The sequence below is a fragment of the Macaca mulatta genome, chromosome 6, assembly GCF_049350105.2.
Source record: "Macaca mulatta isolate MMU2019108-1 chromosome 6, T2T-MMU8v2.0, whole genome shotgun sequence".
In the NCBI taxonomy this organism is placed as follows: Eukaryota; Metazoa; Chordata; class Mammalia; order Primates; family Cercopithecidae; genus Macaca; species Macaca mulatta.
The window spans coordinates 60,763,866-60,787,672 of NC_133411.1; the positions used below are offsets into that span (position 1 = coordinate 60,763,866).

General features: G+C 38.5%; 1 protein-coding gene across 1 annotated transcript in view; it reads left to right on the forward strand.

Annotated features, from left to right (window-relative positions):
- The window catches only part of ITGA2 (integrin subunit alpha 2), a 101,714-nt gene that overhangs the window by 15,343 nt on the left and 62,564 nt on the right, over nucleotides 1-23,807 (forward strand). The window contains 1 exon segment of the mRNA NM_001260822.1: nucleotides 22,855-22,975. Coding sequence (NP_001247751.1) covers nucleotides 22,855-22,975 — 121 coding nt within the window.

A 23,807-nucleotide genomic window follows, 5' to 3' on the forward strand; every position in this document is an offset into this window, starting at 1 on the left:
GGATTGAGGCAGCCAGCCCCTTTCCAGAAGCTCTTCTTTCCATTTCTAGTATCACCTGTACAGAATAGCAGCACCTAGATCCTTAGTGAATGTAAAGTTTGACACTTAAAGCAAGGACTTTTTAAGAAAATTGCATCTTTCTTTTTTTAATAAAAGCAGGGGAAATGTTATGCCACTACATTCCAAAAGCAGTTGTAAGGGTCCTTTTGTGCTTTTGGCTTTTGCTCTAATGTTTTGTTTAAGGACTAGAGTCATAAACCAAACATTACAGAACTTAAATCTTTACACAGTGTGTGGTCATTTCCAAAGGGCTACAACTTCTAAGTTTAGTTGCTTTGTTTTTTTTTGGAGGGGGAGGGGAGGACTTTCTACTTGCATTACTGTCCTTTCAACATGAAGACAATACCTTTGGAAAATGAGATTTCCTGTGGTGACGTATGCGTTCAAAAGATCTCATGTGACCTGTGATCATTTCCCATTGCCATGCATGTTCTGAGTGATGATGAGATACACTTTAGAGTTTGAAGTCTATTTGCTTAGGTTCAGAGTCAGGGTCTGAGTAACCCCACTTCCTGTTTGTGTGACTTCCTGGAGGGTTCATGGATGGATAATATTTTCTTGGCTTTTGTGGTGTGCTTCTCATGTGCCTCAGCAAAATGCAGCAACATGTCATCCTCCTACCCATTAGACAGCAATTTTCAGAAACTTAAATATAAATTTGCTCAGGATACACTTTTTATGTTAGAGATGAAAGTGGGGGCCTGGCACGGTGGCTCATGCCTGTAATCCTAGCACTTTGGGAGGCCGAGGTGGGCAGATCACTGGAGGTCAGGAGTTTGAGACCAGCCTGGCCAATGTGGTGAAACCCCGTTTGCACTAAAAATACAAAAATTAGCCAAGCATCATAGCGGGCACCTGTAATCCCAGCTAACAGGAGGCTGAGGTAGGAGAATCGCTGGAACCTGGGACCTGGGAGGTGGAGGTTGCAGTGAGCCAAGATTATGCCATTGCACTCCAGCCTGGGCGACACAGAGAGACTCTGTGTCAAAAAAAAAAAAAAAAAAAAAAGAGATGAAGGTAGGATAATACATTTGTACGCCTTATTAAATTTTTCAAGAAGTATGCCCCCCTCAGTAGCACATAATGATACTAATCATAAAAACAAAATCTACTAAGTACTTACCATTTGTTAGACACTGCATTGAGCGTTTTATATGCATTGTCTGACCACAATGAGATAAACATATACATGATATCTATTTTACAGATGGAAAAGCAATGGCTTATACAAAACAAGGAAGTCGCTCAAGGTCATAGAACTATTCAAACCTCAGAGGCCAAGCTCTTAGGCACTGTGATATACTGTTGGCTTTGCTCAGTAAATGGACCTTTCAGCTTAAAAAATGCTGCACATCACAAACTAACACAGAAACAGAAAACCAAACACAGCATGTTCTCACTTGTAAGTGGCAGCTGAACAATGAGAAGACATGGACACAGGGAGGGGAACAACACACACTGGGGCCTGTCAGTGGGGGCGGGGGGAGAGAGAGCATCAGGATAAGTAGCTAGTGCATGCTGGGCTTCATGCCTAGGTGATGGGTTGATGGGTGCAGCAAATCACCATGGCACACGTTTACCTATGTAACAAACCTGCACATTCTGCACATGTATCCCAGAACTTAAAATAAAATTTAAAAAGAAAAGAAAACTTACAGTTGTGAAATTTAAAAAAAAGATGTACATCTCTTAATGGTATTAGCATACTTCTGCCATGCCATCGCCCCATAATATAGTCAATCTTCTTTTTAGGGTTCTCCTATAGCTAAATTTTTGAAAAAGTTAAATGTTCTGTCAAATTCTAAGTAGAAAATACAGTGTGATTATTTTCATATGTATATATAGGTATATATTTTTAAAATTAAACTCTTTTAATTCATTGATGTATATACCTGCACAGTAGCCTGCATTCAAGCATTTTCCTTTGAATCAGTCTAGAACTCTGAGGATTTATTAATTAAACTGTTCTTTATTAATCTCCTATTATATTCATAACTTATTGTTAGGTGGAAAGGTGAAACAATCAGTGTTTATTTGGTGATTATTATTGAACCGCGACCATGTGCAAGGCATTACTCTAAGTCCTGGGGAATATATCAGTGAACAAAATAGACACAACCCCTCTCTGTTAGGGTCAGAGGCATATTTATCATAAAACAAGTGAAGCTGAAGTTTCACGGGCCTTCCCTGTGCACTTCTCTTCCTCTGTTTTCACAGTGCCAGGTATTTTCATTCAACATGCAAAAGGTTAAAGTCACCGTCTCTTTTCTATCCTAACACAACATATTTCAACAACAAGAACATCAAAAAAAAAATCCATTAATCGACTTCATCAATTCAAAGTTTCTGGATTAATCACTGTAAAACAAAGCATGAGGTGCCTTGAAATGCTGTAGCTCCTATGCAAACTTAGAAAACTGTCCTAAACTGTGCATGGCGTTACAAACAGGGAGGTGTGAAAGTGAAAGGAGCTTGTCCTAACTACGAATAATGATAATTTTAACAATTCGATTTAGCATGCTAGAAGAAGAAATGAATTCTCTTATTCTCTTTAGAGAATATGACTTGATAAAATCGCTGTCATGTGAAGAGGCGATCTAGAGCAGAGCCCCAAACTAGGAAAAAACATGGTACATAAGTGCATCAGGCAGTTAGAGTTCCAGGAAGCACACTACAGTAAGAGCTGCCAGTAGTGAGCATCAAAGGAGTTGGAAGAAAGATATGTACAGGCTAGGATGGTCAGAAAAGAACCCAACCAGAACTTTGTAGAGAAGTGGCTTGTGAACAGGGGCATAATACAAGAAATACTAACTTCAGTTATATCTGTTTTTTCCATACATTGCCTCAAGGTATGTGAGACATATCCTGCTAATGAGCAAGTTAGGTGACAGGCACTGACTTGCTAAATACACAGAAAATATGCTATTTTGAGTGAGAGAAACAGGGGGAGAGAGAGGGAGAGAAAAAGAAGAAAGTTTATCCTTTCACATAGAAGCAATTTAGGAAGAAGTGGAGAAGTAGAAAGTGACTTCATGAGATGGTATTTCTAGTAACTCTTGGGCCAACACACTTTCTTCTGTATTTCACTGTCTTCCTCTCAGTCACTGAGAGACAGCAAGTCTACCAGATGGTGGCTCACCCTCCAGCAATCTTATGGAAAAGAGGGAATCTATTGAGCTGTTAGGAAGCACTAACTCATTATAAATGGACATTAGAGGCAATTGCAATGGGCTTTTGGAGATGTTCCTGGCTGAAGATTGAATTTTTGAAATGTGAAAGGGACTCCAAATGATCTAAACACATGCCACAGTACTCCAGGACTTGATGCAGTTACCAAACAAAACGAAAACAATTTTGGATTGTTTTCACACAAAATATAAACCTTAAATGATACAACTGGAATTAGTGTATATCTGTCCTTATATTTATATCAGTGCACAAATATATGGACAGAATTATCTTCAAAACCTAAACTAGTAATTTGGAATTTTCTGGTGTAATCTACTTTCTCCTTGTATTAGTCAGCTCGGGATATCATAACAAAATATCACAGACTAGGTGGTTTAAACAACAGAGACATATTTTCTCACAGTTCTGGAGGTTAAAAGTTCAAGATCAAGGCTCTCTCAGGGTTGGTGTCGGTTTCTACCGAGGTCTCTCTTCCCGGCTTAGAGATGGGTGCTTTCTGTGTCCTCACATCACCTTTCCCTATGTGTGTCCTGAGAGAGAAAGATCTCTGGTGTCACTTCTTCTTGTAGGGACACCAGTTATACTGGATTAGGGCTTCACTCTTAGGACTGCATTTGACCTTAATCACTTCATTAAAGACTCTGTATCTAAGTACAGTCACAATGGGGGTTAGGGTTTCAATACTGGAATTTTGAGAGAGACACAATTCAGTTTGTAACACCCCCTTAGGGTTAATGGTATTTTAAGGAGTTTATTTCTGGCCGTGGCAGTGACGCTCATGTATTTCTTTGATGTGAACACAAAGTAAGTGTCAAACATATGATATATGGACACACTGTAAAAAACAAATAGCCACAAATCATGAAGCAGGATGTTGTCACCAGATGTGAACTACAGTCTGTCTCTCTGCCTCTTAAAATTGAGATAAGATGTATTCAAATACCTATTCCATTCTTATAAGAAAATGCAATGCCCTCTCAAGATTTCTCTGAACTCCCAGGAGATGTGCATTTTCATTACCATTTGTGCCCTCACTTCCTGACTGCAGAGTGTTTATTCTCCACTCTGCCAGGTGTGGTATTTGATTTTGACCCTAGGTATAGTCAATACATTAGCCTGATACTGTCTCATGGATGCCGCCAGATGCCATGACATGCATGAGTCAGAGAAGGACTTCATTACTCACAGCACAGTAGGTAGCACAAGCACGAGCATGCTTCTGTCAGTTCCCCTTTCCCCACTCTAGTCTCATGGTGTTATATGAAGGTGTCTAGACAGACATCTGCATACAGTGGGGTGCACTACAGGAAAGAAACAATGAGCTTGGTGGACCTGCTGCTTTATAGCAAGCAGTCAGCAAGCCTGCTCTTTGACCTAGGGTAAGAGATTATCTCACTCCTCAGTATTATTCACCATAAACATAACACTAAGAAATGGCTCAGATAAATAGTAGTCAGGGCCTTGCTTTCTTGATATGCCCATTGTATCGAGTTGAATGGTGGTCTCCCCAAAATATGTCTCTATTCTAATCCCCAAAACCTATGAATATTACCTTATTTGGAAAGAGGGTTTCTGTTGATTGCCTTGAGGAGACTGATGGTAATAACATGAAGGCTCAAGCTACTTCTGATGAGAGCTCAGAAGGAAACGAAGAATATGCTGTAGGAAACTGCAGGAAATATCCTTATATAGTGGCAGAAAATTTGGCCTAATTGGGTCTTATAGTTGTGCAGAAAGCACACAGCTTTTAAGTGAGGAGCTTGGATATTTAGCTGAGCAAATTTTCAAGCAAAATATTCAGGGTGTAACCTGTTTTTTCCCTGCTAGATACAGTAAATTGTGAGAGGAAAGAGATAAATTAAAGGACCACCACTTGATGATCTGGCAAATTCTCAGCCTATCCAGATTGAAATATATATATATATATATATTTATATATATGCATGCTAAGTCTTATGATATATGAATATATATATTCATATATATATATATGCTAAGTGCTATGGACTAAATATTTGTGTCTCTCCAAAATGCATGTGTTGAATTACAATCCCCAGTGTGATGGCATTTGGAGATGGAGTCTTTGGAACATAATTAGGTCATGTGAATATAGTTCTCTTCCTGCCTTGTGAGGATGCAACAGTAAGTCAGCAGCCTAAAACTTGGAAGAAGACTCTCACCAGAACTTGACCATACTGCACAATGATCTTAGACTTCCATCTCCAGAACTGTTAAGAAATAAATTTCTGTTGTTTTTAAGCCACCCAGTCTATGGTACTTTGTTATAACAGCCGGAATGAAAACACTCATATTAGGAGTTTCATTGTTGGAAAAGCATGCTCTGAAAGCAAAGGGTGTGGCTAGACATCCTTTTGTGGAACAGATTAGGTATGTGGTTGCTGGATCCTCTCAAATATCTCAGCAGCAATCAAAATAGTGAGGTTATCCAGGAAAGATTTCCTTGGGAGAGCTCTTTTGTTTAGTGGCATGAATCCTGCATTACCTACATAAGAAACCTACAAATTTTTTAAAGAATGTTATATCAGAAGAAACATTGCCATCTTTGACTGAAGGTGATCGAGAGGCAGAGGCCAGAGGAGCTGTTGAGAGCCCAGAGGCCTATGGTTGACAGCCCAGAGAACAGAGGCTCGAGCAACAGAGGATTATTCTCAGGCCTTGAAATCTAATGGAAAATTTCCTGCTAGGTATCAAATTTGTTTAAGATTGGTGACCCTTTTACTCTTTCCCATTGCTGCCTTTTGAAATGGGAATGTCTATCAGATGCCTGCCCCACCATTATATTTTGGAAGCAAATAACCTATTTTCTAAGTTCACAGGCCTAGAGATGGAGAGAAATTTTGCCCCAGGACAGATCATGCCTGGCACCTCACTCACACCAAATTTAAATGATGAAATTTGGGACTTTTGAGCTGACAATATTTAGATGAGATTTTGAGCTCAGAGTTAATTCTGTAATGGGTTGAGCCGTTTGGAAATGTTGAGATACCTTAATGAATGTGTTTTGCATGTGGCATGAATGTAAATTTTGGGGGGCCAGGTGACAGAGTATAGTGGCTCCCAAAAAGATATGTCCATGTCTTAATCACTGGAACCAGTAACTGGAAAAGGGGTCTTTACATATATAATTTAAGGATCTTGAGATGAAAATATCCTGGATTATCTGGGTGAGACCTAAATCCAATGACAAATGTTTTTGTAAGAGTGAGGCAGAGGGAGATTTGACACACATAAAGGGGAGGAGGCAATGTGACCACAGAGATAGATATTGGAGTGATGCAGACACAAGTTAAGGAATGCTCACAGCCCCAAGAAGCTAGAAGAAACAAGAAATGAATTCTTCTCTGGAGCCTCCAGAGGGAGCAGAGCAGCAGAGCCTGCCTACACCTTGATTTTGGACTTCTGACCTTCAGAACTGTGAGAGAATAAACTTCTGCTGTTTTAAACCACAACATTTATGGTAATTTGTTACAGCAGCCAGAGGAAACTAATGCATCCATTAAGACATACAGAGGGTCAAGAGACCCATAGAGGACTGTCTTTCCCAGCAGACTAATCCTCTAGTTGTTCCTTTATTTTGCCTAAAAGGTTGAATTTTCTTCCTTAACTTTCCCACAAAATCATTCATATATAACCTTTGTGTGTGTAGTGAGCTTTTTCCAAGGTGTGGTGAGATCAGAAGCAAGCCAACTACAGCAATACAAACAGACTAAACTACCGTGTTAGGCATCCCTGTTTCTGCAAGTTTCCAACCACACTGCTATGTTGCTGGTCATCCTTTCTTTCCCTCTTGTCATTGTTCCTGCTTCCCTCAAAATCCTGTTCAGCTTCCTCCTTAGTGGCCCTGCCTCTTTATTACTGATACCCTAAAAGTTTTCTCTGCACCTCAGTTTATCAAGGATTTTTCTACACAAAGATAGTTTCTCTCTAAAATATAAGTATAAAATATTTTCCCCATTAAATAATAAATGATTGCATCAGAGTAATAGTGTTTAAAAAGAACTTTGAGAGATTCCATGTAGTGGTGGTGAATATGTGAGTGGGAGTGGGGGAGTGAGGGAATTGATAATAAGGGAGGAAGGTAGGATGGGACCAAGAAAACCCGGAATCAGAAGGATGTTGGAATTAGAACCAGTCAGAGCTACAGAAACAAGGTCCTCAAGGCTGAGAATATGGTCTCATGCATCCAGACATCAAAGTTACAAAGTGGAAGAATCTGCCAACTTAAAATGTAAGTAATGAGTGTATTTGAAAACAAATTTGTCATCATTGATTTTAGCAAAATCTGTGTAAATTAAGTACAAAGAAATTGTCATGGTTATAAAAAAAAATCCTTGGGAGCAGTAAGGGGTTATTTATATGTAAAATATCATTATAGTCTTAGGAAGTTGAGCACATCCTAGCTGTCATTCTGCACTACACGCTAGAGTGGAGATTTCCTCAGGATGAGGACTGTATTTTGAATTTCAATGATGATTAACAGTTTCTACAAGGTGGGAAATTATTCTCCTACTGCACACTCTTGCTAAGAATTTTTAATGTTTGTGGATGCATTTGGATTTATTTGGATAAAAAAGGATGAGTTTGTTCCTAATACACATGAAATAGCTTTAGTTTTCTGTTCATGGTACCAGAGAGCAACATTATATCCAAATGGTGACTTGAATTGACTGGAAAGTTTTAAAGAATGTAAAAAAAATTAATTTCTATTTTTACTTTTGGAGAAGGAAGAAATGATTTTGTCTTAAGCATCAGCATTTATTGCTCTCTATTGTTATTTTTAAACAATAAGACTTGGATTCAAGTGGGAGGTCATACTGCCTCTATTTAAGTTAGTCACATTTACCTAAAGGTCTTGTCAGATAATATAGCTTTAAAAAAAAAAAAAAAAAACTTTTATTTTAGGTTCAGGGGTACATGTGCAGGTTTGTTATATAAGTAAATTAAGTTACACGAGGGTTTGGTGTACAGAAAATTCATCACCCTGGTAATAAGCATAGTACCTGATAGGTAGTTTTTCAGTGCTCAACCTCCTTCCACCCTCCACCCTCAAGTAGGCTCCAGTGTCTATGGTTCCCTTCTTTGTGTCCATGTGTACTCAGTATTTATCTCCCACTTATAAGTGAGAAAATGTGGTATTTGGTTTTCTGTTCCCGCATTAGTTTGCTGGGATAACAGCCTCCGGCTCCATCCATGTTGCTGAGAAGAACATGATCTCATTCTTTTTTATTGCTGCATAATATTCCATATATATATATACCATATTTTCTTTATCCAGTCTACCCTTGGTGGGTATTTAGGTGACTCCATGTCTTTGCTATTGTGAATAGCACTGCAATGAACATGGGCATGCATGTGTCTTTATGGTAAAACAATTTTAGTCCTTGGGGTATATACCTAATAATGGGATTGCTGGGTCAAATGATAATTCTGTTTTAAGAAGTCACTAAACTGCTTTCCACAATGGCAGAACTAATTTACATTCCTACCCGCAGTTTATAAGTGATCCCTTTTCTCTACAACCTCACCAGCATCTGTTTTTTTTTTTTTTTTTTTTTTTTTTTACTTTACTTTTTATTGCTAGCCATGCTGACTGGTATGAGATGATATCTCATTGTGGCCTTGACTTGTATTTCTCTAAAGATCAATGGTGTGGAGCATTTTTTCATATACTTGTTGGCCACATGTATGTCTTCTTTTGAAAGCATTGGTTAATTTCCTTTGCCCACTTTTTAATGGGGTTGTTTGGTTTTTTGCTTGTAAATTTGCTTAAGTTCCATACAGATTCTGTATATTAAACCTTTTTCAGATACATAGTTTTTGAATACTCTCTCCCACTCTGTGGGTTGTCTGTTTACTCTGTTGATAGTTTATTTTGCTGTACAGAAGCTTTTTAGTTTAATTAGGTCTCACTTGTCAATTTTGTTTTATTGTAACTGCTTTTGGCATCTTTATCATGAAATCCTTGCCAAAGCCAATGTTCAGAATGGTATTTCCTAGATTATCTTCCAGGGTTTTATAGTTTCAGGTTTTGCATTTAAGTCCTTAAATCTATCTTGAGTTGATTTTTGTGTATGGTGTAAGGAAGGGGTCCAGTATCAATCTTCTGCATATGACTAGCCAGTTATCCCAACACCATTTAGTAAATGGGCAGTCCTTTCCCTATTTCTTTCTTTTTTTTGTCAACTTTGTCAAAGATCAGATGGTTGTAAGTGTACAACTTTATTTCTGGGGCTCTCTATTCTGTGACATTCATCTATGTGTCCATTTTTGTGCCAGTACCATGTTGTTTTCATTACTGTAGCCTTTTAGTATAGTTTGAAGTTGGATAATGTGATGCTTCTAACTTTGTTCTTTTTGCTTATTTTTGCTATTCAGGCTCTTTTTGATTCCGTATGAATTTTAAATATAGTTTTTTTCTAATTCTGTGAAGAATGTCATTAATAGTTTGATAGTAATGGCATTGAATCTATAAATTGGATTGGGAAGTATGGCCATTTTAACAATATTTATTCTTCCCAGCCACAAGCATGAAATGTTTTTCCATTTGTTTGTATCATCTAGGATTTCTTTTAGAAGAGCTCTGTAGAGATCTTCCACTTCCCTGGTTATCTGTACTCCTAGGTATTTTATTCTTTTTGTGAATTTTGTGAATGGGATTATTTTCTTGTTTTGGCCCTCAGCTTGGACGTTATTGATGTATAGGAATGCTACTGATTTTTGTATGTCAATCTTGTATCCTTAAACTTTGCTGAAGTTGCTTATCAAATCTAGGAGCTTTGAGCAGAGACTATGACATTTTCTAGGTATAGAATCATATCATCTGCAAACAAATAGTTTGACTTCCTCCCTTTCTATTTGGATGCCTTTATTTCTTTCTCTTGTGCGATTGCTTCGGCTATGACTACCAGTAATATGGTAAATAGGAGTGGTGAGAGTCAGCATCCTCATCTTGTCCTGGTTCTCTAAGAGAATGCTTCCCACTTTTGCCCATTCAGTATGACATTGGCTGTGGGTTTGTCACAGGTGGTTCTTATTACTTTGAGGTATGTTTCTTCAGAACCTAATTTGTTGAGGGTATTTAACATGAAAGGATGTTGAATTTTATTGAAAGGTTTTTCTGCATCTATTCAGATGATCATGTGGTTTTTGTTTTTAGTTCTGTTTATGTGATGAATCACATTTATTAATTGGCGTATGTTGCACCAACCTTGCATCCGAGGGATAAAACCTACTTGATCATGGTGGATTAGCTTTTTGATGTGTTGCTGGATTTGACTTGCTGGTACTTTATTGAGGATTTTTCTTCTATGTTCATCAGGGATGTTGGCCTGAAGTTTTCTTTTTTATCGTGTTTCTACCAGGATTTGGTATCAGAATAATTCTGGCTTCACAGAATGAGTTAGGAAAGAGTCCCTCCTCCTCATTTTTTTGGAATAGTTTTAGTAGGAATGGTACCAGTTCTTCTTTATACATCTGGTAGAATTCAGTTATGAATTCGTCAGGTCCTGGGCTTTTTTCTGGTTGGTAAGCTTTTTCTTACTCATTCAATTCCGAAACTCACTATTCATCTATCCAGTTTCAATTTCTTTGTGGTTCAATATTAGGAGGTTGTATGTTTCCAGGAATGCATCTATTTCTTCTAGATTTTCTAGTTTGTGTGCATAGAGGTGTTCATAATAGACTCTAAGGGTTTTTAGTATTTCTGTGAGGTTGCTGATAATATCTGCTTTGTCATTTCTGATTGTGTTTATTTTAATTGCCTCTCTTTTTGTTTTTAGTCTAGCTAGCAGTCTATCTTCAGAAAAAAAAAAAAAAAAAAAAGAAAAGAAACAAAAAAAAGAACTCCTGAATTCCTGAATTTGTTGATCTTTTGTATGGGTTTTTGTACCTCAATTTCATTTAGTTCTTCTCTGATTTTGGTTATATGTTGCCTTCTGCTAGCTTTGGAGTTGGCTTGTTCTTATTGTTCTAGCTCCCTTAGGTGTGATATTAGGTTGTTAATTTGAGATCTTTCTAACTTTCTCACATGTATGTTTAACACTATCAACTTTCCACTTAATATTGGTTTTACTGTGTCCCAGAGATTCTCATATGTTCTATCTTTGCTTTCATTAGTTTCAAAGAATTTCCTGACTTCTGCCTTAATTTCATTGTTTACCCAAAGATCATTTAGGAGCAGGATGTTTAATTTAGATGCAATTATTTGGTTTTGAGCAATCTTCTCCATATTGATTTCTGTTTTTATTGTGCTGTTGTCCAAGAGTGTGGTTGGTACGACTTTTTGAATTTTTTTAATTTGCTGATAATTGTTTTATGGCTAATTGTGTGGTCAGTGTTAGAGTATGTACCTTGTGCAGATGAGAAGAATGTGTATTATGTTGTTTTGGGGTAGAAAGTTCTTAGATGTCTATTAGGTCCATTTGGTCAAGTGTCAAATTCAGGTCCTAAATATCTTTGTTAGTTTTCTGCCTCAATGATCTGTCTAATACTGTCAGTGGGGTGTTGAAGTTGCCCATTATTATTGTGTGGTTATCTAAGTCTTTGTAGGTCTCTAAGGACTTGTTTTATGAATCTGGGTGCCCCTATTTTGGGTGCATACATATTTAGGATAGTTAGATCTTCTTGTTGAATTGAACCCTTTACATGATATAATGCCCTTCTTTGTCCTTTCTGATTGTTGTTGGTTTAAAGTCAATTTTGTCTGAAATTAGAATAGCAGCCTCTGCTTTTTTCACTTCTCTGTTTGCTTAGTAGATTTTTCTCCAGCTCTTTACTTTGAGTCTACAGGTGTCATCACATGTGAGATGGCTCTCTTGAAGACAGCATACAGTTGGGTCTTGCTTCTTTCTCCAACTTGCCACTCTGTGCCTTTTAATTGGGGCATTCAGCCCATTTATACTCAAGGTTCACATTGATTTGTGTGAATTTGATGCTATCATCATGTTAGCTGATTGTTATACAGACTTGATTGTGTAGTTGCTTTACAGTGTCAATGGTCTATGTACTTAAGTGTGTTTTTGTGGTAGCTGCTAACAGTCTTTCCTTTCCATATCTAGCACCCCCCTAAGGACCTCTTGTAAGGGAGAGGTCTGGTGGTAACTAATTCCCTTAGCATGTGCTTATCTGAAAAGGATCTTATTTCTCCTTCAGTTACGAAACTTAGTTTGGCTGGAAATGAAATTCTTGGTTGGAACTGCTTTTGTTCAAGAATGCTGAATATAGACCTCAAATCTCTTCTGGCTTGTAGTATTTCTGCTTGTAAGGTTTGTTGTTAGCCTGATGGGGTTCCCTTTATAGGTGGCCTAGCTCTTCTTTCTGGCTGCCTTTAACATTTGTTCTTTATTTTATTTTCGGCTTTGGAGAATCTGATGACTACGTGTTTTGGGGATGATCATCTTGTCTGGTATCTTGCAGGGGTTCTCTGCATTTCCTGAATTTAAAGGTTGTCCTCTGCAATGAGGTTGGGGAAATTTTCATGGATGATATCCTCAAATATGTTTTCCAAGTTGCTGTCTTTCTTCCCCTTTCTTTCAGGGATACCAATGAATCATAGATTTGGTCTCTTTACACACTCCCATATTTCCTGGAGGTTTTGTTCATTCTTTTTTATTCTTTTTTCTTTATTTTTGTCTGAGTTAATTCGGAGAACTGGTCTTTGAGCTCTGACATTTTTTCATCAGCTTGGTATATTCTGCTGTTAATACTTGTGATTGTATTATGAAATTCTTGAAGTGAGTTTTTCAGCTCTATCAGATGAATTTATTTATTTCTTGAAATAGTCATTTTGTCTTTCAGCTCCTGTATTATTTCGTTGTATTCCTGAGATTCCTTGGATTGGGTTTTGACTTTCTCCTGAACCTTGATGATCTTCATTTCTATTCATATTGTGAATTCTAGTTCTGTCATTTCAGCCACTTCAGGCTGGTTAAGAACCATTGCTGGGGAACTAGTGCTGTTGTTTGGAAGTAAGGAGACATTCTGGCTTTATGAGTTGTCAGAGTTCATGGGCTGTTTCTTTGTCATGTGTGGGCTGATGTTCCTTCAGTCTTTGAAATTGCTACTTTTTGGATGGGTTGTTTTTTGCTTTTCTCTTCTTTGATGCCCTTTGAGGAGTTCATTGTGGTGTTTAGCGAACTGGCATTGTCTCTGTAAGATTATAGGGAGCAAAGGCTCAGCCCTGCACTCCTGGGCTGCATACTCTAACTCTGAGGAACTGGTACTGGGCCCCCAGCTTTGTTCTCTGGTTCCTCAGGGTTAGGCATCTGCTGCACTGGAGGGGCCAAAGTGTTCACGGTCTATATCGTCCACAACACTCCGATGGGGAATGCCAGCCAAAGCTCTTTGTTGGGGTGGTGGCAGCAGGATCTATGCTCACTTTTATGTGACAGCAGCTGTGGCAGCATGGCTGCGTGCACATGTGTCAGCTGGGTTGGGGCTCCAGAAGGAGCAGGGCGGCAGCATTCCTACATGAGCTCCTGCTGGTGGTACGTGGTAGCAGCACAGCAGGGGCGGGGCACCAGTGGGGATGAGGTTGCTAATATTCCTGTGTGCATTCATGCCAGGATAGCAGGGTGCCCACACATCAGCCGGGGGTGTGGTAGGATGAGCATTCACTGGCAGAGGAGGAGAGACAAGGTCTTCTGGCATGTGTGGGCCAGCAAAGCAGTTTTGGGGGGAAGTGGAGGGGTGTGGGGCATGGGCAAGTGCATGCTGGCAAAATGGTGGGGAGAGGCTGTGGTTGGGGAGGCTGCCGTTGGGGGAGCCTGCAGGTAAACCATTGTGCCTCGGTAGGGGCTGTTCTGCTGGAGCCCTCCTGATGGCCAGGCATTTTCTGTCAGTGCAGGAGCTCTGATGAGGTGCCCTAGGAAGCACTCTGGTTGGGCATCTGAAGCTGCTCTGCAAGCGGCCGTGGTCAGGTTGGAGCTCCTGGAAAGGCCAGGAGACCGGGATATGCTCAGATAGGATTGGCCCCATCCCACGGGCAAGACTGCCCTGCTCTGTCCAGGTCCAACAGTCACCCTAAAGCTAAAGTCTCCTATAGGAGCACGGCAGGCCTTGAGGGATGGGCGTCTTTGGCCATGTTCTGCCGTTGTCAAACCCTCTGGGCTCCGCGCTGGCTGGTGTCCTGCCTCTGCCACCTCTCTAAGTAGCTCTCTTTGTGTCAGCTCAGGTGTCCGTGGGGTTCGTGAGTTCTGCTGCTAGGATGCCGGAAGTCCGTGGTAGGAACAAGTGACTCCTCTCTGTTCAACTCACCCCAGAAGTTGCTGGGGACCAGGAAGGATTCCTGGTGCAGGGCAACCCCGTGTAGGGCGCCTAGCTTTCTCCCCCTTCAGCCCAACATCCGCGTCCTCCCTCATCCACTCTCAATGCCTCGCTTGCAAAGACCTGTTCAGAGTGTGTGCCATCCTTCCCAATGTCCTGGTTTCTTGGTGGGAGAGGTTTCTCCCGGCTGCCTCTAGTCAGCCATCTTGGCTTCCGTCTTAGTATAGTTTTTGAATAACACAAAGAGGATTATAGAAAGCATATAAAATATTTATAGAAATTACATTTATTCTTGAAGAGGTCATATCTAAAATTAGTGAAATATTCTTTAAAACATTTTGTTTTTTTAGGCTGGACTCGGTGGCTCATGCCTGTAAATTCCGGCACTTTGGGAGGCCAAGGTGCCTGGGTCTCCTGAGGTCAGGAATTCGAGACCAGCTCGACCAATATGGTGAAACCCTGTCTCTACTAAAAGTACAAAAATTAGCAGGGCGTGGTGGCACACACCTGTAATCCCAGCTACTGAGGAGACTGAGATAAGAATCACTCGAACTCGGAAGGCAGAGGTTGCAGTGAGCGGAGATCATGCCATTGCGCTCTAGCCTGGGTAACAGAGTGAGACTCCAATCTCAAAATAGATAAATAAATAAACGTCAAATGAATAAATAAAACATTTTGTTTTTTAAATGAAAATAAAGGATACTTAAAAAAATTAAAAGAAATCGAATCATTTAAAAATGATTCAATGATTTATTGAACCACAAAGGATAAAAGAAGTAATTCATATATAAATAAGCAAACTAATTAATTTTTTATCTTGAGCAAAATATATAAATTAGTTACCCACAGTCATCTGTGACCTAAAAATATTAAATGGAAAATTTCAAAAATAAACAAGTCATAAGTGTTAAATTGTGCATCTTTCTGAGTAGTGTGACAAAATCTCACTCTATCCTGCCCAGGATGTGAATCGTCCTTTTGTCCAGCATGCTGTCTGTGGCCCCTGCCCATTAGTCACGTAGGAGCCGTCTTGGTTATCAGATCAACAGTCATGGCATTGCAGGGCTTGTGTCTGAGTCACCCTTATTTAGTTATGTATGTATTTATTTATTTATTCAGAGATGGAATCTTGCTCTGTGACCCAGGCTGGAGTGCAGTGGCACGATCTCAGTTCACTCCAACCTCCATCTCCTGGGTTCAAGCGATTCTCCTGCCTTACCCTCCCATGTAGCTGGGATTATAGGCATGTGCCACCACTCCTAGCTAATTTTTGCATTTTTAGTAGAGATGAGGTTTCACCAGGTTGGCCAGGCTGGTCTTGAACTCCTGACCTCAGGTGATCTGCCCACCTCAGCATCCCAAAGTGCTGGGATTACAGGCATAAGCCACCATGCCTGGCCAAGTCATCCTTATTTTACTTCATAATGGCCCCAAAGTGCAAGAGTAGTAATGCTGGTATATTGTTATAATTGTTCTATTTATTATTAGTTATTGTTTTTAATCTCTTATTGTGTCTAATTTTATAAGTTAAATGTTATTGTAGGTAGGTATATATAGAAAAACACTATATACTGTATAGGATTTGGTGTTACCTATTGTTTTAGGCATCTACTTGGTTGGGGCGGGGGTGGGATGCCGGGACTTAGAACACATTCCCTTAAGATAAGAGAGGATTAATGTAATTCTCATTCCTGCACTAAGAACAGTGTTTACCACATCATACTCAATAAGTTTATTGAGTGAACAAAAATTAAATAAATAGGAAAATAAAATCTATTTATTAACTGTGTGCATAAATTCATTAATTTTGTATTATGGATAGTTTTGAATATAGAGAGAAAAACCATAGAATCGTGGAGAAAACATCACAAGTTATCATACAGACATGAACAAGTTTATACAAGACTTATTACAAACATAGAGTTCCATGGACTCAAAGTGTTATTATGTGACCATTTGAGTTACTGAGATGAAAGACATTTATAACCATTGCACTTTTAAGTCTATAGGCATAAATGTAGGGATCCCATTCTTAGGACTTGCCTAGCAAATGAAAGTCAGAGTCAAATGCAACCCAATGGGCCAGAGTTTCCCTTTATATATTATAAATGTTGTATTTGTGCATGTGACAGTCAGATTAGACACTGCAAATGAGGTTGAAATCAAATAGCTCATGCTTACAGTTCTAGTCTAGGATAGGAGAAGCAATTTTCTTTCTCCCTTATTTTTATCATGATTCTTATTCTTATTCTTATTATTTTGGTGAGACAGAGTTTCACTCTGTCACCCAGGCTGGACGACAGTGACTCGATCTTGGCTCACTGCAACCTCCTTCTCTGGGCTCGAGTGATTATCCTGCCTCAGCCTCCCGAGATGCTGGGACTACAGATATGTGCCCGGCTAATATAGTTTTTTTTTTTTTTTTTGTATTTTTAGTAGAGACGGGGTTTCACCATGTTGGCCAGGCTAGTCTCGAACTTCTGACCTCAGGTGATCCACCCACCTTGGCTTCCCAAAGTGGTGGGATTATAGGCGTGAGCCACTGTGCTGGCCTTTTTATCCTGATTCTTATTTGTTGCAAGTGTATTATAATACACTAAAGGAAAATTTAAAAGCAGCGACATTACACTCACAATTGTACTCTTTGCTCTGTTAATATTCACATATATTTTTACCTTTTTCTTCTATTCTGAATATAATTTTGTATTTTATTTTTGTTAAGCACTTTCATCCTCTTCACAACTGCTGTTTTTTTAATGGCAGGATACAACTCCATCTAGTTTATATGCTACTATTTGCATATTCACTCCCCTAATCTTGGACATTCAGATAATTTTAATGGTGGTCATTAAGAACTAATTATTTTAGATTGCCAGAAATCATTAAAGCTGTTTAATATATATAAAGTGTGTTTTCTTAGGCCACCTAAGACTGAGAGATGACATAAAATACAAAATTGTGATTAACAAAATAGAACTTCTGTGGCCCAACCACCTACTTACACACACGGAGAGCCTAAGTGCCTAAACACTGTTTTCTCATTCTTCAGGAGTAGAGAACATTCTCCCAGACTCTAGAGCATGGTTCTCCTGGAAACTTTTGCTGCCCCTAATTGTATCCCCTGTGTCCTGGTCACTTGCACCATGGCCCCTGCCTTCTGCATGCCCTAGTTGCTCACTATTCTCTGCCCTCTTCCCTGTCAATCCTTCTGTAGCTACTGAGGACCAGTCCCTCAGGCATGGGAGAAATGTGCTCCACCTTCTTAAAGTAATGACATTCTGTGCTCACATTTAGAGATAGGCCTTACAGTTCTTATGTTTTTATTCAATATTTAATGGAGACATTGTTCCCCCTAGAAGTGCAGCATGCATCTTCAGGAATGGGCCAAATTGCAATCTGAGAAGCTATGTCAAAACCACACCTCTCTTCCCAAGTTCACCTCTTGCTTTTGGCCTTTACTCTTTTCTCTTAGCCTGAATTTCTTCCTATGTATGTCCCTCATTGCACCTTTTGCAAATGAGTCCCTTCTATGAAAAACCCATCCCTACCCCTGGCCCTTCAGTGTATATAGATATGCTCAAATTTGCATTGACCACAAAAGTTAGACTCTTTTTTGCCACCCTTTACTAAAAAAATGCATCCTTCAGTTCTGACACTGATATCATAGACATCAATAAACTTCCCTTGCCATATTTTTGTGGTTGAATATAAAATAACGTGTTTTGTTTTATACATTATTTATGCTCTTGTTGTTAAAAGACTTTTTCCTTTCTGAGTTTCACTGCTTTTTTTTTTTTTTTTTTTTTTGGAGACAGGGTCTTACTCTGTTGCCCAGGTTGAAGTACAGTGGCACAATCACAGTTCACTGCAGCCTTGAACTCCTGGGCTCAAATGATCCTCCTGTCTCAGTCGGCCATTGAGATTACATGTGTCAGCTGCCATCCTTAGCCTTTGCTACATTTTTAGAACACAAGTAGGTTAACTATATTCAATCCCCAATCATATATTTCTCTTTTGAATTATAACTTAAAATCAGGCTCCAGAAGAAAGTAGAATACATTTCATATTGATTAAAATTAATTATTAAATTTTTTCCAAAAAAATTATTTCAGAGATGGTCAGGAATCCTCAGAAAAGGAGATCCTGTAAATTTTTGTTTATTTGATTTAGAGACAGAACCTCTGTCACCCAGTCTGCAGTGCAGTGGTGCCTTCCTGGCTCACTGCAGTCTGGACCTCCTGAACTCAAGCAATCCTCTCATCTCAGCCTCCCAAGTAGCTGGAACTACAGGCATGCACCACCATGCCCACCTAATTGTCTATTTTTTATAGAGATGTTGTCTCATTGTGCTGCCAAGGATGGTCTTGCACTCCTGGATTCAAGCTATCCTCCTGCCTCAGAGTCTAAGAAAAATAAGAAATCTACAGTAGTTAACTTGTATTTGATTATCTGGTTTACCTATGGATATTAAAATGGCAATCAGCCTGTTATAATCTAGGATGAAACATTATCTCCTTTATAGTGTGAAAATAGAGGAAACTAGTTAACTCTACATGAGGTAAAATGTTTGTATTTGGTGTAAGCTTTGGTGAGATTTACTGGAATACTTTGGCCTGGTTATAGTCAACACATGTATAACAAGATCACCTTTGTTAAATATGTTGAGTTTGCTATGCAATTATTGCATTTCCAGGCATTCACATGAAGACAAAGAAGGAAGATTTATACTGTGGGTGATAATAGGCTCCTGGCAAAGCCCAAGTCAGCTGAAGACTCACTGCATCTCACAGAGAACTAGAAATGTATAGATTAATGAAGCAACCTATGACTTTCTGTGCCAGACTTTTCACCATCGCCATACTCTTCTCTTTCACACCCTAGGCCTGTTTAACATGATGTTTCTGGTGCCTGGGATGAACTTTGCCTTCCTCTTTATGTAGTGAATTCCAACTTGTCCTCCAAGATCCAGATTAATTGCTACCTCCTCTGTGAAACCGTTGAACTTAGATTTACCCTCTTCTCAATACTGAGCTCAAGGCTCTTTTCACCACTCTTTATTTTAACACTTATACATTTTGATGCCATCTTTTTAGTAAAATTACCATAATGGAAATGCAAAGAGAGCAGGGAGAGTTTAGTTTTATTTATTTGCAGTATCCTCAGTACCTTAAAAAATTCCTGGTACAAAGGAGCTGTATAAACATATGTTGAATGGTCCATTTTTAAAGTATGTATAGACACATGGGCATGGTTTGGGGGGAAGGAAACAAGGTGAACCAAATATGGTTCTCATTATCCATATGATTCAGTTGAGCTATGAGGACAGACATCAGAAGATACAGGCATTGGGATTGCAAAGAAGAAATAGATGCTGAATTAGACAGAATACTTCCATTAAATTTTTATGAGCTATTTAGATATCATATGCCAAGTGTGAAATGATGACAGAGAATTGAGTTGTAAATACATATTAAGAGAAAAGTATAGAGACTTGAGATTGTCCAGATTTATCAAAAGAGGCAGGATATAAAGGGCAAGATTTAAGTAGCAGAAAAGAGGAGATTTAGTATCAATGAAATGAAGGGATGGTGATAACAAAGGACATGCTTTGTGAGTAAAAATGAGCAGATCATTTATTAATAGAAATTCTGGACAATAAAGTTGAGAGATAAGCCAAACCTAGACTCAGAGTGGGTGACATTGCGCAAGAAAGACATTTAGCCTTCATGAGTTGCAGTTTCTTTATTTGTAATTTGTTAATAATAGCTTGGTTTTGCTGTTTCACAGGATTGTTGTGGCACGCAAATGAGTCAGGATGATTCTGACATAGGCAGACATAAGCATTAAGAAACAGTAGGATGCAATTTGGAATAAACATTATAATTTAAATAGAGGAAAAATACTGGAAGGAAATACATCTGAATTAACTGTACTTACAGTAGAATGAAAAGATTATGAATGATTTTTCCCTCCAGTTTTCTTTATATTCCAAATCATTATTGAAGAACACATAGTAATTAAAATGCATTTTATTAAAAAAAATTATCATAGGTGCTGAGAAAGTAAGAGTGAATAAAAGAAACAAGGTTTGACTCCTCAAGGAGCTTACATTTTAGTAGGCACAGACAAAATAATATGGATATATAAGATCATTTTGGATAATTGCTCCAGTAGTGATACGGTGATAAAGAAGGTTGCTGCTGCTACACAGAGGGGAGAGGGAGAGCAGAAACCTATTTGAGCAAAGTCCAACATGCCGTGTTGGGGGAGGATGTTATAGGCAGTGGAACAGGCAGCTGCAAAGCGCATGAGCAGACTGAGCTACATGTGTTCAAAAAACCGAAGGAAAGTGAGTGTGACTGGAATACAGGGATGGAGGAGGAGAGTGGTGGGAAGTGAAGTCAGAAAGATACACCAGGGCTCGATCATGAAGGACCTTTGAATCTACAGTGAGGAAATTGGATTTTATTCTCAGTTCAATGGCAAGACCTAAGTTAATAATATACATATATGCATATATAGTAACACATATATGCCTATATATGTGATAAAATTGAACTGCTAAATGATAAAATGAACTCCATCATAATTTCCTGCCATTACGTAATCTGCCCAGTTCTAATTAATGGGGGAAAATGAGGTCGTTGTATATACAGTCACGTGTGTCCTTTCCAGCATTAGGTATTTTAAAAGTGAAAGCAGTTTGACATCCTCTCTCCACGCTAGTATGTTGGATGATTGATAACATATTCAAATACCATTTATTGAGCTCTCCACAATGGGGTGAAGATAAATGTTGATTGAAAACACCAGTATTCTGCATGCCAATTCTGGTTCTCTGCTTAATTTGCTGTTATTTTCTTTTGCATTTTTTATTATTCAAAAATAAAAAGGAGCAATGGTGCATATGAAAAAGAGATGTTAAGGAGAAAATTTGCAGATGTTAAGCTTTGTAGATTTTGCTATAGAGTATTTCAGAATAAGTACTTATATTTCTCTTCATGGCAGCACATTATTTGTAAGAAATAAAGAGCTGAACTCCTTGTGTGGACAAATCCCTGATAGAGTGATTTTGGCACTTACAGAGGCACGTTAACTACTTTAAGTCCCTGTTGCTTCATCACTGACTTCATTATCCTTTTGGAGCACTCTACAGAATCTGCTCCCAGAAATGCAGAGGCCCAATGGAAGAGCGAGCCTTTTTCTTCTGACCTTTTAGTGCCTAGAACAATAGACATATGAAACACTGTGCACTTGTAATGCTGCCTAGAAAGTAGGACATTTCTTTGTGACAGCACATTTTAATAGAACTTTGATGTCAATTTTAAAGAGTCCATTCTGTCTTCAGTGTCTGCGAAGGTAAATATTGATCTTAAGCAACATGAGGCACATTCCCATCTCCAGAGAGAGCATTAATATACACACAACCTTATTTCTGTAGGATGAAGAACTGGCAGCATTAATGCTGTCAGTGCCAGACACAGAATCATGATTTACCTTATCCTTTCCTTCACTTCCTTTCCATCAGAAATAAGAATTAAAAAAAAAATAAAGTCTATCAAGGCTTTATCTGCCTTGGTCTTTGTTCTGTTTTTTGAAATGATTAGCATTTCTTAATCATTCAGAAAGAAGCTTCAAAAACAAAACCACTTTTGACAGTTCCCACTGGAATAGAAAAGATATGACACCAATCCCTACATTTTCATCCTCAAAAATGAGAATGATCCCTTCTGAAAGAAAATGATACAATTTTCAACGAGCTGTGATTTTCTGTCTCCTTTGATGTAGTCATCAATGCCTTTTCAACAGCTGTTTCATATAGAGTCCATGTCAAGATATTCAAGGTGATTCAGAATAAATAGATGATACTCTTCAGCCCTTGCCCTTGGGTGGCTCAGAGGCTTGTTGTTTTGGGAAAGACAAATATAACTCAAATTACTTAAGAATACTTAGAAGTAATTTAGTGATTTTAAGTCTTGTGTTCAAATTTTGCCTTCATCCTTACCTCTTTCCAGCTGTGAGATATGCTTATCCCCTGGAACCTCAAAATTCTCTACAAAACAAAGATAATATTAGTAACTATCTTCTAAGGTTGCCATGAAGAGATTAATAATATAATGAATTATGCATATGTAGTATTTAGCTTGGTGCCAGGCCTCCAAATAAGTACTTAAAAAGCAGTAGTTACTTTTTCTGGGTAATCGTTGATAAGTAATAATTATTAGGTCAAGCAAGTTTTCTTAAAAATGGCCTTCGAGAATTATATGACACACTTATATTTATGAATTGTAAATATGTGCTGTTTCATATTTTTCTTAATAGGCATTTTAAATTGTTGTTTGGCATACAATGTTGGTCTCCCAGAAGCAAAAATATTTTCCGGTCCTTCAAGTGAACAGTTTGGCTATGCAGTGCAGCAGTTCATAAATCCAAAAGGCAACTGGTAAGAATATTCTCTTCTTTATGATTTCAATAAAAACACAAAATAAATTTCATATTTGACTTCAATTGCTTTTTCAAATTGGTGCCTTTAATAAATGTACTATAAATGGGTGGCCCTCAAATATTCTTAAATGAACAATCTTACTTTGAGAGTTGACAACTGCAGACTGATCATTAATGGGATGGTATAATGATTCATTTTTAAAAACCTGGATAGAAAATTGTCTCTAAATATTCAAAAGCAATATAATACCAGTTTTGACCATCTAATACATAAGTAGGTAGATTGATAGATAGAATGATAGATTTGTCTTCATTTCTTATCACGTAAACTGATATTCATTGAACTTTGTAAATCATCACCAAGTTATTAATGCTATCTCTGGGCCATTTCTAAATGGTAGAATTGTTCCCTAAATTTTTTCTTTGGCAAGGTTTTGTCTACTTGCTTCGTTCTAAATTAGCCTTCTCCTCTCCATGTGGTGAAGGGTCCTCACAAACATCAATGCAAGATGTACAAAGGTGGCTTTCTCTAGCATATTAACACCTTTTATTTTTGCCACAAAGTGCCCCCAGTCTTTTCATGCTATGTGATGGTTGCATTTTCAAACCATGGCCATTCTACCCAGGTGAAAAACAACCACCTTGATGGATATGGAAATCTAGTTCCCATAATAATAATGCAAGTGAACCCAGAGAAATCAGGTAATTTGAAAGTTGTATTTGGGAAGAAGAGCTGTAGCTCCTATTCTACCAGAGTTAATGCCCACTTGTGAACACAGGTCCTGCCATGGGGACTTTATCTCCTTGTTGCAGCAGAAGGCTCCATACTA